Consider the following 18,673-nt stretch of genomic DNA (forward strand, 5'->3'; position numbering starts at 1 on the left):
CTGACAGCAGGAATGTCAACCAGAGCTGTTGCTCGTGTATTGAATATTCATTTCTCTACCATAAGCCGTCTCCAAAGGCGTTTCAGAGAATTTGGCAGTACATCCAACCAGCCTCACAACCGCAGACCACGTGTAACCACACCAGCCCAGGACCTCCACATCCAGCATGTTCACCTCCAAGATCGTCTGAGACCAGCCACTCGGACAGCTGCTGAAACAATCGGTTTGCATAACCAAAGAATTTCTGCACAAACTGTCAGAAACCGTCTCAGGGAAGCTCATCTGCATGCTCGTCGTCCTCATCGGGGTCTCGACCTGACTCCAGTTCGTCGTCGTAACCCACTTGAGTGGGTAAATGCTCACATTCGCTGGCGTTTGGCACGTTGGAGAGGTGTTCTCTTCACGGATGAATCCCGGTTCACACTGTCCAGGGAAGATGGCAGACAGTGTGTGTGGCATCGTGTGGGGGAGCGGTTTTCTGGTGTCAATGTTGTGGATCGAGTGGCCCATGGTGGCGGCGGGGTTATGGTACGGGCAGGCGTCTGTTATGGACGAAGAACACAGGTGCATTTTATTGATGGCATTTTGAATGCACAGAGATACCGTGACGAGATCCTGAGGCCCATTGTTGTGCCATACATCCAAGAACATCACCTCATGTTGCAGCAGGATAATGCACGGCCCCATGTTGCAAGGATCTGTACACAATTCTTGGAAGCTGAAAATGTCCCAGTTCTTGCATGGCTGGCATACTCACCGGACATGTCACCCATTGAGCATGTTTGGGATGCTCTGGACCGGTGTATACGACAGCGTGTACCAGTTCCTGCCAATATCCAGCAACTTCGCACAGCCATTGAAGAGGAGTGGAGCAACATTCCATAGGCCACAATTGACAACCTGATCAACTCTATGCGAAGGAGATGTGTTGCACTGCATGAGGCAAATGGTGGTCACACCAGATACTGACTGGTATCCCCCCCCCCAAATAAAACAAAACTGCACCTTTCAGAGTGGCCTTTTATTGTGGGCAGTCTAAGGCACACCTGTGCACTAATCATGGTGTCTAATCAGCATCTTGATATGGCACACCTGTGAGGTGGGATGGATTATCTCAGCAAAGGAGAAGTGCTCACTGTCACAGATTTAGACTGGTTTGTGAACAATATTTGAGGGAAATGGTGATATTGTGTATGTGGAAAAAGTTTTAGATCTTTGAGTTCATCTCATACAAAATGGGAGCAAAACGAAAAGTGTTGCGTTTATATTTTTGTTGAGTGTGTAAACTGTTTTATTCTTTATTATTTTATATTTCAACAGCCAAGGGACATTTGACGATTTGTTGATTTTCAAGTATTTTAAGTTTTCAAATAATATTCTGTTGTTAAATAAAGTGATGGAAGTAGAGAAAAATTGTTTCCCTGGCACATTTTTAAAAAATTCCCCGCTAATCCGATTAATCATGTCGAAACCCCATCAGATTCATCGATGATCCAAATAATCGTTTGTTGCAGCCCTACACTGAATATGTCTTGGACTTTATTTACATTAATTACAAAGAAATACAAACAATATGGCACTCTATGCTAAATCTGCATGGAGTAGACAGTTCTCAAAAACTTAGTGACTGTGCAAGAAGGAGAAGAGTGAGGAAAGCCACCAAGACACCCGAACAACCGAGGAGAAGTTATGGGCTTATGTGGCTGTGATTGGAGAAATTGTGCACAGTGCAAGCTTTGCATTTTGCATCACTACTCTTAGCTTCATAGTGGAGTAGAGCAGAGAAGGATTTTCTTTCACCAAAACAGATCAAATCCAGGCTTGCATCTCAGATGTACCTTCTGACAATTTGTAGCTGAAGTTTCAGGTCTTCTTTTTAAGAAATTTCTCCTCTATACCACTTCGTCATGAAGATGGATAACTAGTGATACAAAATGCAAAGCTTGCACTGTGCATAATTTCTTCAATCACAGTCATGTAAGTCTGTAACTTCTTCTGGGTTGCCTGGGTGTCTTGGTGGCTTTCCTCACTCTTCTACTTCTTGCACAGTCACTCAGTTTTTGGGAACTGTCTACTCCATGCAGATTTACCATAGAGTGTCATATTGTTTGTATTTCTTTGTAATTGATGTAAATAAAGTCTGAAACATTCAGTGACAGCTTTACCATCAGAGAGCCTCGTCCACAACTACCACAAAAGACTCCAAGCTGTCATTGATGTTAAACCTCAACACTGCATTTAATCTATTATTAGACTCAATTGGCTTTGCTCAAAATGTAAATGAGTCCACCCACCACTTTAATCATATCTTAGATCTTGTTCTGACTTATGGTATGGAAATTGAAGACTTAACAGTATTCCCTGAAAACTCCCTTCTGTCTGATCATTTCTTAATAACATTTACATTTACTCTGATGGACTACCCAGCAGTGGGGAATAAGTTTCATTACACTAGACGTCTTTCAGAAAGCACTGTAACTAGGTTTAAGGATATGTTTCCTTCTTTATGTTCCCTAATGCCATATACCAACACAGTGCAGAGTAGCTACCTAAACTCTGTAAGTGAGATAGAGTATCTCGTCAATAGTTTTACATCCTCATTGAAGACAACTTTGGATGCTGTAGCTCCTCTGAAAAAGAGAGCTTTAAATCAGAAGTGCCTGACTCCATGGTATAACTCACAAACTCGCAGCTTAAAGCAGATAACCCGTAAGTTGGAGAGGAAATGGCGTCTCACTAATTTAGAAGATCTTCACTTAGCCTGGAAAAAGAGTCTGTTGCTCTATAAAAAAAGCCCTCCGTAAAGCTAGGACATCTTACTACTCATCACTAATTGAAGAAAATAAGAACAACCCCACGTTTCTTTTCAGCACTGTAGCCAGGCTGACAAAGAGTCAGAGCTCTATTGAGCCGAGTATTCCTTTAACTTTAACTAGTAATGACTTCATGACTTTCTTTGCTAATAAAATTTTAACTATTAGAGAAAAAATTACTCATAACCATCCTAAAGACGTATCGTTATCTTTGGCTGCTTTCAGTGATGCCGGTATTTGGTTAGACTCTTTCTCTCAGATTGTTCTGTCTGAGTTATTTTCATTAGTTACTTCATCCAAACCATCAACATGTCTATTAGACCCCATTCCTACCAGGCTGCTCAAGGAAGCCCTACCATTATTTAATGCTTCAATCTTAAATATGATCAATCTATCTTTATTAGTTGGCTATGTACCACAGGCTTTTAAGGTGGCAGTAATTAAACCATTACTTAAAAAGCCATCACTTGACCCAGCTATCTTAGCTAATTATAGGCCAATCTCCAACCTTCCTTTTCGCTCAAAAATTCTTGAAAGGGTAGTTGTTAAACAGCTAACTGATCATCTGCAGAGGAATGGTCTATTTGAAGAGTTTCAGTCAGGTTTTAGAATTCATCATAGTACAGAAACGGCATTAGTGAAGGTTACAAATGATCTTCTTATGGCCTCAGACAGTGGACTCATCTCTGTGCTTGTTTTGTTAGACCTCAGTGCTGCTTTTGATACTGTTGACCATAAAATTTTATTACAGAGATTAGAGCATGCCATAGGTATTAAAGGCACTGCGCTGCGGTGGTTTGAATCATATTTATCTAATAGATTACAATTTGTTCATGTAAATGGGGAATCTTCTTCACAGACTAAGGTTAATTATGGAGTTCCACAAGGTTCTGTGCTAGGACCAATTTTATTCACTTTATACATGCTTCCCTTAGGCAGTATTATTAGACGGCATTGCTTAAATTTTCATTGTTACGCAGATGATACCCAGCTTTATCTATCCATGAAGCCAGAGGACACACACCAATTAGCTAAACTGCAGGATTGTCTTACAGACATAAGGACATGGATGACCTCTAATTTCCTGCTTTTAAACTCAGATAAAACTGAAGTTATTGTATTTGGCCCCACAAATCTTAGAAACATGGTGTCTAACCAGATCCTTACTCTGGATGGCATTACCCTGACCTCTAGTAATACTGTGAGAAATCTTGGAGTCATTTTTGATCAGGATATGTCATTCAAAGCGCATATTAAACAAATATGTAAGACTGCTTTTTTGCATTTACGCAATATCTCTAAAATTAGAAAGGTCTTGTCTCAGAGTGATGCTGAAAAACTAATTCATGCATTTATTTCCTCTAGGCTGGACTATTGTAATTCATTATTATTAGGTTGTCCTAAAAGTTCCCTGAAAAGCCTTCAGTTAATTCAAAATGCTGCAGCTAGAGTACTGACGGGGACTAGAAGGAGAGAGCATATCTCACCCATATTGGCCTCTCTTCATTGGCTTCCTGTTAATTCTAGAATAGAATTTAAAATTCTTCTTCTTACTTATAAGGTTTTGAATAGTCAGGTCCCTTCTTATCTTAGGGACCTCATAGTACCATATCACCCCAATAGAGCGCTTCGCTCTCAGACTGCAGGCTTACTTGTAGTTCCTAGGGTTTGTAAGAGTAGAATGGGAGGCAGAGCCTTCAGCTTTCAGGCTCCTCTCCTGTGGAACCAGCTCCCAATTCGGATCAGGGAGACAGACACCCTCTCTACTTTTAAGATTAGGCTTAAAACTTTCCTTTTTGCTAAAGCTTATAGTTAGGGCTGGATCGGGTGACCCTGAACCATCCCTTAGTTATGCTGCTATAGACGTAGACTGCTGGGGGGTTCCCATAATGCATTGAGTGTTTCTTTCTCTTTTTGCTCTGTATGCACCACTCTGCATTTAATCATTAGTGATTGACCTCTGCTCCCCTCCACAGCATGTCTTTTTCCCGGTTCTCTCCCTCAGCCCCAACCAGTCCCAGCAGAAGACTGTCCCTCCCTGAGCCTGGTTCTGCTGGCGGTTTCTTCCTGTTAAAAGGGAGTTTTTCCTTCCCACTGTTGCCAAGTGCTTGCTCACAGGGGGTCGTTTTGACCGTTGGGGTTTTTCCGTAATTATTGTATGGCTTTGCCTTACAATATAAAGCGCCTTGGGGCAACTGTTTGTTGTGATTTGGCGCTATATAAATAAAATTGATTGATTGATTGATGTTATAAACAAATGAATAACTCGCTCAAAATCACACGCTGGGAGGTAAGCCTTCACTTTTCTCAAAATTCTAAGTTGGTAGAAACTGGCCTTTACCACAGAATTAATTTGCTTGTCCATTTTGAAGGAGCTGTCAAAAATGACCCCCAAATTTCTGACAGAATCATGCACACAGGAAGACAAAGGACCAAGCACATCACATGAACCAGATGACCATGCAGGGCCAAAACTAACTATTTCAGTTTTATTCTCATTGAGAATTAGAAAGTTTTGAGCCAACCAAGTTTTCACTTCCTGCAGACAATTTACCAAAATAGTCAGAGAATTTGATGGGAGCTTAAGTGGCAGATAGATTTGCAGGTCATCAGCATAAAAATATAACAAGTATCTGCTCAAGGTGAAATTTGCTCAAACTCAGCCAAATTTTAAATGTGCTGTATGGATCATTTTGACCCTGTATTGACTTCATAAGCCCAAAAATAAATTAAAGCATATACGCCAAATTCTTATTCTTCTAATGAAAATGTATGTTGTACAGTCACTCCACCCCAGAAAAAATAAATAAAACACAAAAAAGTTCCAAGAAATCAATTAAACTAAAATATTGCCATGACATTTAGGGCCATGACAAGTGTATGTATATTAGACCTGTTCAAAATGTCAAATGTTACAAAATCGTTTGGGCCACATGTTGTTCTTGTTCCGCTAATAAAATAAAAGATCTGTGCCATATCTTTGTTGTAATCGGACATTGTTTAGGGGTCCCCACAAAGCAACAATTTTCCCCAAACAAGCAATGTTGTAATCCAGTAATTCCAGTAATGTTCTCCTCTTAGTGATCAATCAACCACCACTTTTTGTGATTAGAAACCATCACATGTACCTGTAAAAGAAAATAATGGCATCAAAGTCTTCACCCTTAGGGTGACGTTGCCTTGCTAGCGGAGAGAGAGGAAAATGTGTCACTCTGGGGACCTCTTAAGTCTTATCTGATTGAGTTCAAATTTGGTCTGCACCTATAAAATCACAAGTGGAGCAAAAATAACATGTGGCCTGAAGTCTCTCCCAACTTTTATTTTTTCCCTATACGAGTATAACATGAACAGCCCTAATGTATACTTTAACTTGTATATGACTAGTTTGGCTTTCTTTACCTGATTGTTATTCTCAGAGTGACAGTAATTGGTGGAAGGGTACATGCAAAGGCAGGGCTGGACTAATCCCAAGTAACTACGGTGAGTAATGGAAAGCTAAACCTCATAGGTTTATTGCATTTAACTGATAAAATAGCTGCTAAATTTGTAAAATGTCATGTGAAAGGCATGGCTTTGTCCTTATTCATTTAACATTATGCACCTATTATCCCCCCCAGTGGTTGAGAATGCACAGTCTATTGACAATCCATTGCATGAAGCAGCCAAACGAGGTGCAGCAGTTACCTACATTCCATTTTTTTCTGTTTGTGTTAAAAAACTATCACACAGTTTGCATTGGTAATAGCACTCTTCATTGTGTGTGTGTGTGTGTGTGTGTGTGTGTGTGTGTGTGTGTGTGTGTGTGTGTGTGTGTGTGTGTGTGTGTGTGTGTGTGTGTGTGTGTGTGTGTGTGTGTGTGTGTGTGTGTGTGTGTGTGTGTGTGTGTGTGTGTGTGTGTGTGTGTGCGCGCACACGCACATTCAAACAGGAAATCTAAACTGGCTGCGGGAGTGTGTAGATAACAAAGTGGGAATCAATGGGCTGGATAAAGCTGGAAATACTGCTCTCTATTGGGGATGCCACGGAGGACACAAAGGTAACATTCTAAGGGCATAAAATGCACATTGAGTATTTGCAGTGCATTTACATTGTCATAGAACATGAAAATGACAACTTCTAACAAGCACATTGATAAATGTACTGTGGTGTTTCAAAATGAGTTGGTAGCCATATTTATAGGTTTTTTTTTTTTTTTTTTGGTTTTTGCACAAAGAACATCAAATTTGACTCATGTGAGAATGGCACTCATAGTATGTGTTATAGAAGATGAACATGGGACATTAATATTACAAAGTACATACAAAAACAGGAACATCACTGTTCCTGTGAAATGTTCTGAGATTTTCTTCTACTCTTTATTGTTCTGTGTTATATGATGGTGCCATTAAACAAGTTCTCCTTTTCCACCCCCTTGTCTTTGTCAGATGTGGTGGAGTTGTTGCTCAGCCAGTCCAACGTGGAGCTCAACCAGCAGGTCAGAAGGGCTCAGTTGTGAAAATGAATGTACTGCTCCTTTTTATTATTAGGTGGGTGGAGCTAAACCAGCCATTAAAGGGGTACTCTGCAATTTTACAACCAAGGTTCTATTTTTACACATTTTGGGGGTCATCCTGTCAGTCAGTACAAAAACTAAATTAGTCAGTGCAATATTGATTTTGAACACAAACACTGTAATGACCTAACTGGCTAATTAATGGAACAGGACAAGCTGGTGAACTACTTCTTGTAGCCACTGAAGAGATGCAAATGTCCCCATAAGGATCCAATAGATTGACATGTGTCTCTGTGAAGGTAAACATGTGCACTAAATGTAAAGACACTTTTTACAGTGACTGGATTATACATTTAGATGATTACCTCAGCCTCCTAGCCACTGGCTGGCACTGTTCTCCACTGAGTGCTTACAAGTTGATTGTGAATGAAGAGCTCATCCTGTAAGACACTCTCCATGCAACCAGACAAATGACATTGCTGCCGATTTCTTGGTGACAAGAATTGGTTTACTGAGTTATTGCCCTGTCCAGTAACATTAAGTAGCTGGTTCGCGTCCACTTCCTGCAGCGTTGTTTGCGTCACTAATAGATAATGCACCAATTAGATACATTTTTTGACTTCATTGAAAAGGATGACCCCCAAAAATCTAAAAAAAATGGAGCCTAGGTTGTAGTTTTGTGGAATTCTTCTTTCAATGCGTTTTGAAATAATTGTCCTTGTCTCGTCTGCACTCATGAAGCCAATTAAAAGAAACATTTGACAAGCGGGCTTGTCAGTGTGGATTCTCTGGAACAGTGCTAGGACCCCCCCCACCCCACCCCCATGTCAATTTGCATGCAGAATGATGCCTTTAAACCGTGGGAATAGTGGAAGGCACACAATGCATTTACAGTGAGGAGTCAAGCGCAATAACTTAATGCCAAGGTTTCAAACTTGTAAAATACAGATGCAGTCAGTACCCACTGCATTTCCTTTTTGAAACCTTGAAAATCATGTTGGGTGTGCAAACATCATATTGTGCATGTTCCACAGTTTTGCACACTCAGGTGGACAAACCCCAGATTGCATATTTCTGAAGACAAAAACAATATTTTGTACATTTGAAAGACCCAATCCTCAGTACGCTCTGTTAACACAGCATGCGGGGTTTTTGCGAGTGCTATGGTGTATGAGCATGTTTTAACACATGCAAACCTTTAGTCAGTCAGTCCCCAAGACTTGAGCAGAAACAATCCAGACAGTAGCTTTACGTACGAACATTGCGTGTCTCATTTATTGTTGTTGTTAAACTGTTGTATCACATACAAAAATTTTAATAAATTGGCATCATATATCAGCCACCCTGTTCTCTAACAGTTTTATTGGTCATTGATAAACTCGTATCGATCGGCCACTGCTTAATATAAAAGTAAGTGCATTTGTGTAGTTGGGTTTTGTGCCACGGCTTGAAATTTATTTTCACTTTATTTATGAGGAGGATGTTTGCCGGCGGTGATAATGTTTTGTTTTTCCAGAATAAACTTGGCGACACTGCTCTGCATGCAGCTGCCTGGAAAGGTTACTCTGACATCGTGGAGATGTTGCTCAACAAGAGTGAGTATCACTGAAGCCTCCCATTTTTGATGAAATGTGGTCATCAAGTTTGTTTATTTTGAGCTGTTAATTAGATTAATAGGATGGTAAGCCAGGAAAAATGCAGAAGAGAAACGTTCAGAAGGATTTGGTCACCAATGAATGTCTTTCGTACAAAACTGTCCAAACTTTATTTATTTGTGAGTTTGTTGTGGTTGTTTACGTTGAATATGTGTTTCAGATGCTCGGGTAGACATCAGGAACAATGAGAATAAACTGCCTGCGGAGATGGCCACCGATGCCCATTGTTCGTCACTCCTCAGGAGGAAGCAAGGAAGCAGTAAGTAGAGCTGCCACCAGGTGGAAACCGTGAAGCGCTCGTCTCAGTCCAGTGTTGACAGTGAGGAGGGTCTGGCTGAAAGTGGAGCTCCACTCTAGAGTGTAAACATAATCTATCCCCACCTCAGATTGCTGAAACAAAAACAAAACTCTTTCGATCTGGCTTCTATGCTATGAACTCTGCTACTTCCTCATTTTGAGGATGGAGATGTCAATTTCCACTCTAGCTCAAGTGGAGATCATCTTTTTCCAGTCTCGAGTGGAGCTCCATTTTCTCCACTGCCTGCAGCCAGACCTTCTTTGACTGAGTTTGGCCAAATTTACACCAGGTGCCGTCTTGTCACCACAGATGCATGTATTGTAAAAAGCCGACATCAGTAGTGTCAAACTTTGCTTTTTAAATTTTTATGTATTTATTTATTTGTATTTATTACTTTTCACACCCACAGTGCATTGTGATGGGAATTGATTCAGTTTATGTGTTGTTGCCATTATTGATTCTGCTCTAGTCGATTCATGGTTTTTCTGTGAAAAAAATATGGGCGTAGCTTTTCAGGAACCATTACAGCTGTTTTCCTTGTTTAATGATATTTAACATAACATCAACTTTATTTATCCAGAAGGAAAATTTATATTAAACTTATATATTTAAATTATTTTAATTTGACATTGAGTTTGATCTTATGATGCATGAGACATACCGACACTAATGGGAATTGATCATGTCTGAGAAATTTGGAACAGGTCCCAGGCGTTCCCAAGCCAGCTGGGAGATATAATCCTCCAGTGTGTCCTGGGTCTTCCCAGGGCCTCCTCTCAGTTGGACATATCTGGAAGACCTCCATAGGGAAATGACATGTGGGCCCCTACCTAGATGACACCTTATAATGATGGAGGGGTTTGTGGGTTTCAGTGATCCTGGGAGCTGTGTTGTCTGGAGCATTAGGTCCTAGTAGAGTCTCCCTTGGCAAATTGGTCCCAGGTAAGGAGACAAAGGGCAATTCAAAAAAGAATGATTGACATATTCATGGATAGTCACCTCACCCAAACTAGGAAAACCAGAGCCGCCTCTTGGAGTGGCCAGGCCTACAGTCATGAGGCTCAGTCGGACTCAAAGAAACAACTTATGGCCCAATCTCAATTCTCTTTTGTACCCCTTTCCCTTGGCCCTACCCCTACACCTGCCCCTTTAAAACAAGGGGTAAGGAGAAGGGGTATGCCTCTAGCCCTATGAATTGAGACACCCCTCCACCTTAGGGGGGAAAAAACGGCCCGTCTCAAACTGCCGTCTTCACTGTTTGTCAACGTGGCAACCGAAGCAAAACCTGTTGTAGTAACCTGTTTGTTCTTTTTATTTTTTCGCCTTTCTGTGTAAATGCAAAGAAATAGAAGTCCCAGATTTCTTTGACACATCACAATCATGTTGGAAAAATTTGTGGTATTAATAATTAATTTGTAATTTATAATAATAATTAATAGTATTAATAATTAATTAATTATAATTAATAATTATAACGCCTCATCGCACGAGCGAAGTTACGATATTCTTCAGAACGACAGTATACACAACATGCATCCAGCAGCATACATGTTGCTGTCATAGGCAATTGCCTGTAAAGTTTTTTGGCAAGTTATAACTTTCCAAACAGCGTAATTTGTAATGAAAGCCGCTTTCATTTGTGCGGCTCTCGGCGCCATGTTTGTTTCTTTGGAGACAGCAGTAAGCTCCTCCTACCCCTCTAAATGGAGTGTGCATCCAGATTCACTCCGTCTCGCTCCAAAAAGAGAATTGAGACACCCCTCTGTCTCTTGTGCTTGCACAAAATGGAAGGGAAAGGGGTAAGGGGAAGGGCTGAGGGGTAGAATTGAGATTCAGCCATTGTCACCTCCAGGTGTCCTCACCACCTGCAAGATTAGAATAAAGGAACTGGTGTGCTGTTTTGTGGGCAGTGGACCGGGGCAAAAGCCCACTCGAACTGATACTTAACGATACTTGACTTGTGTTTATTTCCATCTTAAATCAGATTAACTGCGCCTTGTGTTTTTGAAAATGCTTCAAATCATTTAAAATATGATGCAGAAATGAGTTACGGAAAACTACACATGCTTAAACACTTGAACATTGTGTTGTTTCAGACATCACCCGCACACACAGCAATGCAGAAGAGTATTTGGATGACGAGGACTCGGACTGAGCCAGCCCTGCTGAATTATTGTCACGGTCTTCCATTGGCGTTCAGTTTTTTTTTGCAGACCTAAAGTGGAATTACTATATCTCCATTGTGATTTTGTGACGTGTGCAGTCCCCACCTCCGTGCTCTACCCTTTGCAGTTTGCCTGATTCTCTGGGTGCATCTCCACAAATATGGGGTTTGTCTTGTCTTGGAGAATCTCCCGCATATACTGCAGTCAGAGTGGTGCAGATTGTATATACTGGTGAAAGCAGCCACAACACTTTGAGAAACAAATTCTAAGCATAGACTGTTAAACCCGTTTACAGTGAGAAGTGCCATTTGCAGATTGGAAGCTTCAAAAGGTTTCCAGTTCAGAGCTCTGCTTAAAAAAAACAAAACTTTATTATAAAATCAACTACAAGAGATTAGAAACACACATTCCTGCTTTTGCTTTTTATTTTTTATATATATATATATATATATATATATGATCACAGTGTGGAACTCCATATGGGCCCACTTTAAATCTATTTATTTATCACAGGGATTCCGTGTTACCATATTTTATTTCCTGCTAAGTGAGATGTGTTGAAGGACCCAAGGACTTATTTTCTGGGTAAAATTATGGGTCTGATTAACGTGCATAGATGTTGTTAAAGAACTATTTGTTATACATTAAGATTCTCAGTCATCCAAGTAGGAGATATCTAGAAGTTTGAAGCAGCTGAAATTCTTGTTTGTAGTTTCACTGTGAACTTTTAGACATTTGTTACATCTTTAAAGTTGGCAATGGCAGAGCTCTCCTTTTTGATTTTCCTACCAGAACACTCTTCTGATTTTAAGATTTTTGTACTGCATGCACTTAGGTCTGTGAAAATGCTACTAACATTCCCTCTGCTGATCAAAACCTTCCATCAGGTTGACATAGTAGAGAATTGCCTTGTGTAAAATGGACTGTAAACATTCACACTTTGAGTACGGGGGTTATAATTTGAGATTTGTCTTGAGATTGCATCTGGTTTGAGTGGCTTTCACAATGCTACATTAAAGTGCCTTAAATGTGCACAAAATGAGTGCACACTATTTTCTGCAGTTGTCAGTGTGAATTTTTCTATATTTCTCTGTTCTGACGGCAATAAAAACTTTAAGATGTCACATTGAAAAGACTTTTCACTTAAATCAGTTCAATGTTATTGAAATGTTTTGTGTTTTATGCCAGATGTGGTACAGTGCATCTGGAAAGTATTCCAGCACTTCACTGTTTCCACATTTTGTTACACCCTTATTCCAAAATGGCGTAAATTCATTTTATCCCCCCGCTCAAAATTTTACTCAGAACACCACATGATAACATGATGAAAGTTTTGTTGTTGTTTTTTTTTTTTGCAAATTTGTATTCACAGCCTTTGCTTAGTAGTTTATTGATGCACCTTTGGCAGCAATTACAGCCTCAAGTCGTTTTGAATATGATGCCACAAGCTTGGCGCACCTATCTTTAGGTGGTTTTACCTATTCCTCTTTGCAGCATCTATCAAGCTCCATCAGTTCCTGCTGCTGAAAAACATCCCCACAGCATGATGCTGTCACCACCATGCTTCACTGTAGGGATGGTGCCTGGCTTCCTCCAAACATGACGGCTGGCATTCATGGTAAAGAGTTCAATCTTTGTCTCATCAGACCAGAGAATTTTGTTTCTCTTGGTCTGAGAGTCCTTCAGGTGCCTTTTGGCAAACTCCAGGTGGGCTGCCATTTGCCTTTTACTAAGGAGTGGCTTCCGTCTGGTCACTCTACCATACAGGCCTGATTAGATTGCTGCAGAGATGGTTGTCCATTGTGGAGGCTAAATTTCGAACTTTGGACCAAGCGGTCTCTGGCTGTAGTGGAAGGAATAGTCAGGAAGTTGACTATTTGTCAAGATCAACTGCTTTATTATACAAAGCGCTTTGGACACACCAACGAACAGCATACAGCAAGCATGTCTGCGTGCGTGCGTGCGTGCGTGTGTGTGTGTGTGACTCAGTACTTAAGAGTGCACCCTTATGTATACATCAGGACGGTGTTTGTGCACAAGTTCTTATGAGCTCATCTCCCCAAACTGATAACTGCAGCTATTTGAAAATGACTTCATCTGAACGAGATGTTTTGTCTCAAGGCTGCAGTTAGGCGCGATCAGAACAGACTGTGTCACTCTGAGTCAGACAGAAATGTGGCTATCAGTCGTTTTGCACATACTGCATGAACAGTCTCTGGATTAAGCAAGAGCATTTCACAGTGCATTCCCACAGTGGTGAACACCATCCATCCATCCATTTTCTTCCGCTTTATCCGGAGTCGGGTCGCGAGGGCAGCAGCTCAAGCAAAGCCGCCCAGACCTCCCGATCCACACACACCTCCCCCAGCTCCTCCGGGGGAACCCCAAGGCCTTCCCTGCTGGAGAAGCCTGGTTCTGCTGGAGGTTTCTTCCTGTTAAAAGGGAGTTTTTCCTTCCCAAGGTCACCAAGTGCTTGCTCACAGGGGGTTGTTTTGACCGTTGGGGTTTTTACGTAATTATTGTATGGCCTTGCCTTACAATATAAAGCGCCTTGGGGCAACTGTTTGTTGTGATTTGGCGCTATATAAATAAAATTGATTGATTGATTGATTGATTGATTGATTCCCAAGCCAGCCGAGAGATGTAATCCTTCCAGCATGTCCTGGGTCTTCCCCGGGGCCTCCTCCCAATGGGACGTGCCCGGAACACCTCTTCAGCGAGGCGTCCAGGGGGCATCCGGAAAAGATGCCCAAGCCACCTCAACTGACTCCTTTCGACGTGGAAGAGCAGCAGCTTGACTCCGAGCTCCTCCCGAGTGACCGAGTTCCTCACCCTATCTCTAAGGGAGCGCCCAGCCACCCTGCGGAGGAAACTCATCTCGGCCGCTTGTACCCGCGATCTCGTTCTTTCGGTCATGAGCCAAATCTCATGACCATAGGTGAGAATCGGAACGTAGATCGAAAGGGAAATCAAGAGTCCTGCCTCCCTACTCAGCTCTCTCTTCACCACGACGGTCCGATACAGCGACCGCATCACTGCAGACGCTGCACCGATCCATCTATCGATCTCACGCTCCATCCGTCCCTCACTCGTGAACAAGACCCCGAGATACTTAAACTCCTCCACTTGAGGCAAGGACACTCCACCGACCTGAAGAGGGCAAAGCACCTTTTTCCAGTCAAGAACCATGGCCTCGGATTTGGAGGTGCTGATTTTCATCCCGGACGCCTCACACTCGGCTGCAAACCGCCCCAGTGCACGCTGAAGGTCCTGATTTGACGAAGCCAACAGAAGCACATCATCCGCAAACAGCAGAGAAGAGATTCTGTGGTTCCCAAACCAGACCCCCTCTACACCCTGGCTGCGCCTAGAAATTCTGTCCATAAAAATAATGAACAGAACCGGCAACAAAGGGCAGCCCTGGCAGAGGCCAACGTGCACTGGAAACAGGTTTGACTTACTACCGGCAATGCGAACCAAGCTCCTGCTGCGGTCGTACAGGGACCGGATAGCCCTTAGCAAACGACCCCGGACCCCGTATTCCCGGAGCACTCCCCACAGGGTGCCCCGAGGGACACGGTCAAACGCCTTCTCCAAATCCACAAAACACATGTGGACTGGTTGGGCGAACTCCCATGAACCCTCGAGCACCCGATGGAGCGTGTAGAGCTGGTCCAGTGTGCCGCGACCAAGACGAAAACCACACTGCTCCTCCTGAATCCGAGATTCGACCATCGGTCGAATTCTCCTCTCCAGTACTCTGGAATAGACTTTACCGGGGAGGCTGAGGAGTGTGATCCCCCTATAGTTGGAACACATCCTCCGGTCCCCCTTCTTAAACAGGGGGACAACCACCCCGGTCTGCCAATCCAGAGGCACTGTCCCCGATCGCCACGCGATGTTGCATAGGCGTGTCACCCAAGACAGTCCCACAACATCCAGAGACTTAAGGTACTCAGGACGGATTTCATCCACCCCAGGAGCCTTGCCACCGAGGAGCTTTCTAACCACCTTGGTGACTTCTGCCTGGGTAATGGATAAGTCCGCCTCTGGGTCCACAGTCTCTGCTTCCTCTTCGGAAGACGTGACGATGGGATTGAGGAGATCCTCGAAGTACTCCTTCCACCGCTCAACAACATCCCCAGTCAGGGTCAACTGCTTCCACCTCCTGAGGCGTCGGATGGTTTGCCAGAATCTCTTCGAGGCTGACCGATAGTCCTCCTCCATAGCCTCCCCGAACTCCTCCCAGACCCGAGTTTTTGCCTCTGCGACCGCACGGGCTGCGGCATGCTTGGCCTGCCGGTACCTGTCAGTTGCCTCTGGGGTCCCACCTCCCAACAAAGATAAGTAGGACTCCTTCTTCAGCTTGACGGCATCCCTTACTTCCTGTGTCCACCACCGGGTTCGGGGATTGCCGCCGCGACAGGCACCAGAGACCTTGCGACCACAGCTACGAGCGGCCGCATCAACAATGGAGGTGGAGAACATGGTCCACTCAGACTCCATGTCTCCAACCTTCCCCGGAATCTGGGAGAAGCTCTCCCGGAGGTGGGAGTTGAAGACCCCCTGACAGAGGGTTCCGCCAGTCGTTCACAGCAGACCCTCATGATACGTTTGGGCCTGCCAGGTCTGACCGGCTTCCTCCCCTCCCAGCGGATCCAACTCGCCACCAGGTGGTGATCGGTCGACAGCTCTGCCCCTCTCTTTACTCGAGTGTCCGAGACACGTGGCCGAAGGTCAGATGATACGACTACAAAGTCGATCATCGACCTCCGGCTCAGGGTGTCCTGGTGCCACGTGCACTTATGGACACGCTTGTGCTCCAACATGGTGTTCATGATGGACAAACTGTGACTAGCACAGAAGTCCAACAACTGAACACCTCTCGGGTTCAGATTGGGGAGGCCGTGCTTCCCTGAACTGAACACCACTCGGGTTCAGAACGGGGAGGCCGTGCTTCCCGATCACCCCCCTCCAGGTCTCACTGTCGCTGCCCACTTGGGCGTTGAAATCCCCCAGGAGAACAATGGAGTCCCCAGTCGGAGCGCTATCTAGTACCCCTCCCAGGGACTCCACGAAGGTTGGGTACTCTGCACTGCCGCTTGGCCCGTAGGCCGAGACAACAGTGAGAGACCTGTCCCCGACCCGAAGGCGCATTGACGCGATCCTCTCGTTCACCAGAGTGAACTCCAACACATGGCGACTGAGCTGTGGAGCAATAAGCAATGCAACCCCAGCTCTCCGCCTCTCCCCGTGGGCAACGCCAGAAAAATGAAGCGTCCAGCCCCTCTCCAGGAGTTGGGTACCAGAGCCCATGCTGTGCGTGGAGGTGAGCCCGACTATCTCTAGTTGGTATCTCTCAACCTCCCACACAAGCTCAGGCTCCTTACCCCCCAGCGAGGTGACATTCCACGTCCCAACAGCCAGGGGCTGTGAGCATGGACCGGGCCGCCGGGCCACCCGCCCTCGACCGCCACCTAATCCTCGCTACACCCGACCCCTATGGCCCCCTCTGCAGGTAGTGAACCCACAGGAGGGCGGGCCCACGTTGCTCCTTCAGGCTGAGCCCGGCCGGGCCCCATGGGCTAAGGCCCGATCACCAGGCGCTCGCGCGCCGCAACCCCAGGCCTGGCTCTAGGGTGGGACCCCGGCTCCGCCATACCAGGTGACGTCTTGGCCCTTGATCTTTCACTGGTCATGGAGGTAGTGGTGAACACGATATGAAATAATAATAATATGAAATAAACATGGCGCCACATGGAGACAATTATTTTGCTTTCACACCTTCTGGAAGGCTCTCCTCTCTCCAGAGGAATGCTGGAGCTCTGACAGAGTGACCATTGGGTAAACTGTAACCTCTTCTGGACATCTTTTATTTAACAGATTCTTGCAAATAAATTAGCTTCACACAGGCGTCTTCTGTCACAGCACTTACAGGTAACTCCAGACCATCTTTGATCATCCTGGAGCTGATCAATGGGTGAGCCTTTGCCATTCTGGTTATTCTTCTATCCATTTTGATGGTTTTTTCTTCCACACGTCTTTTTTTTTTTTTTTTCATTTTAAAGCATTGGAGATCATTGTAGATGAACAGCCTATAATTTTTTGCAGTTTTCCCCTCTCCAATCAACTTTTTAATCAAACTACGCTGTTCTTCTGAACGTCTTGAACGTCCCATTTTCTTCAGGCTTTCAAAGAGAAAAGCATGTTCAGCAGACGCTGGCTTCATCCTTAAGGGGACACCTGATTCACACCTGTTTGTTCCACAAAATTGACAAACTCACTGACTGAATGCCACTCTACTATTATTGTGAACACCCCCTTTTCTTTTTTTTTAACTAATAGCCCAATTTTATAGCCTTATGTGTGTGCATATCATGAATTGGTCTTGTTGGATTTGTGTGAGTCTACTGGTACCTTGTTTCCCATGTAACAATAAGAAATATACTCAAAACCTGGATTAATCTTTTTAGTCACATAGCACTACTATTATTCTGAACACTACTGTATGTGCCAAAATGGAGGAAAGGGTATCTAAAAAAAAATGAAGAGATCAGATGCAACACCCAGTATCTCCAAAACCATCAATTTTTAGTTGAGGCCAACATATACTTGGCTGTCAAGAGGACCACCAGTGTGCAAAATATGAAAGAATTCGAACGAACTGTTTTCATTTTATTGATGAAAGTCTGTGCATTTCTTAATATGGTTTCCTTTAACTCTCCATTTTCAACTGCATTTTTCTCCATTAAAAAAAAAAATACCTGGTTTTGCATCTATGGGTGATTCTTAGACTACGGGCACTTATGTCCTTTGATCATATTGTATGAAAAACAGAAAAAAAGGGGAAATTTCACACTTTTATAGTTATCTTTACAATGAAAGTGTTTTAAGAAATTTGTTCTAGTAGTCTGCGATGACTTTTTCACCTTTTTTTCAGCATCATTATATGCAAATATTGCTGTTTTGTGCTTGTCCCACACCCAGACTTTTGCTCTTCAATGATAAAAATGAATGGTTAAAAAAAACTTTCTAATGTTTTAAAATCTCTGAATAAATATCAGTAAAATAATCAAAACATAATTGGGGTATTCAATGTCATACAACTGTTGTGATTTTTTTTAAACAAACTGTAGTTGTCCCACACTATTGCCGTAATTTCCACCACAACACTATAATGTCCCTTTAAACAGTTTGTATGAAAGATTGTTTGGGTAGTTTCTATGGAGATAAACTGTGACATCTGAGCA

At 43.4% G+C, this 18,673-nt stretch overlaps 1 protein-coding gene across 1 annotated transcript in view; it reads left to right on the forward strand.

Annotated features, from left to right (window-relative positions):
• Positions 1 to 12,044, forward strand: part of ostf1 (osteoclast stimulating factor 1) — a 73,718-nt gene extending 61,674 nt beyond the window's left edge. The window contains exons 4-10 of the mRNA XM_034170603.1: positions 6,230 to 6,293; positions 6,431 to 6,484; positions 6,742 to 6,849; positions 7,238 to 7,287; positions 8,822 to 8,900; positions 9,121 to 9,219; positions 11,355 to 12,044. Of these exons, the coding sequence (XP_034026494.1) occupies positions 6,230 to 6,293; positions 6,431 to 6,484; positions 6,742 to 6,849; positions 7,238 to 7,287; positions 8,822 to 8,900; positions 9,121 to 9,219; positions 11,355 to 11,413 (513 nt within the window). The 3' untranslated portion in view covers positions 11,414 to 12,044. The remainder of the gene's footprint in view (positions 1 to 6,229; positions 6,294 to 6,430; positions 6,485 to 6,741; positions 6,850 to 7,237; positions 7,288 to 8,821; positions 8,901 to 9,120; positions 9,220 to 11,354) is intronic.
• Positions 12,045 to 18,673: the final 6,629 nt, after the last annotated feature.

Source organism: Thalassophryne amazonica, chromosome 5, assembly GCF_902500255.1.
Source record: "Thalassophryne amazonica chromosome 5, fThaAma1.1, whole genome shotgun sequence".
Taxonomy (NCBI): Eukaryota; Metazoa; Chordata; class Actinopteri; order Batrachoidiformes; family Batrachoididae; genus Thalassophryne; species Thalassophryne amazonica.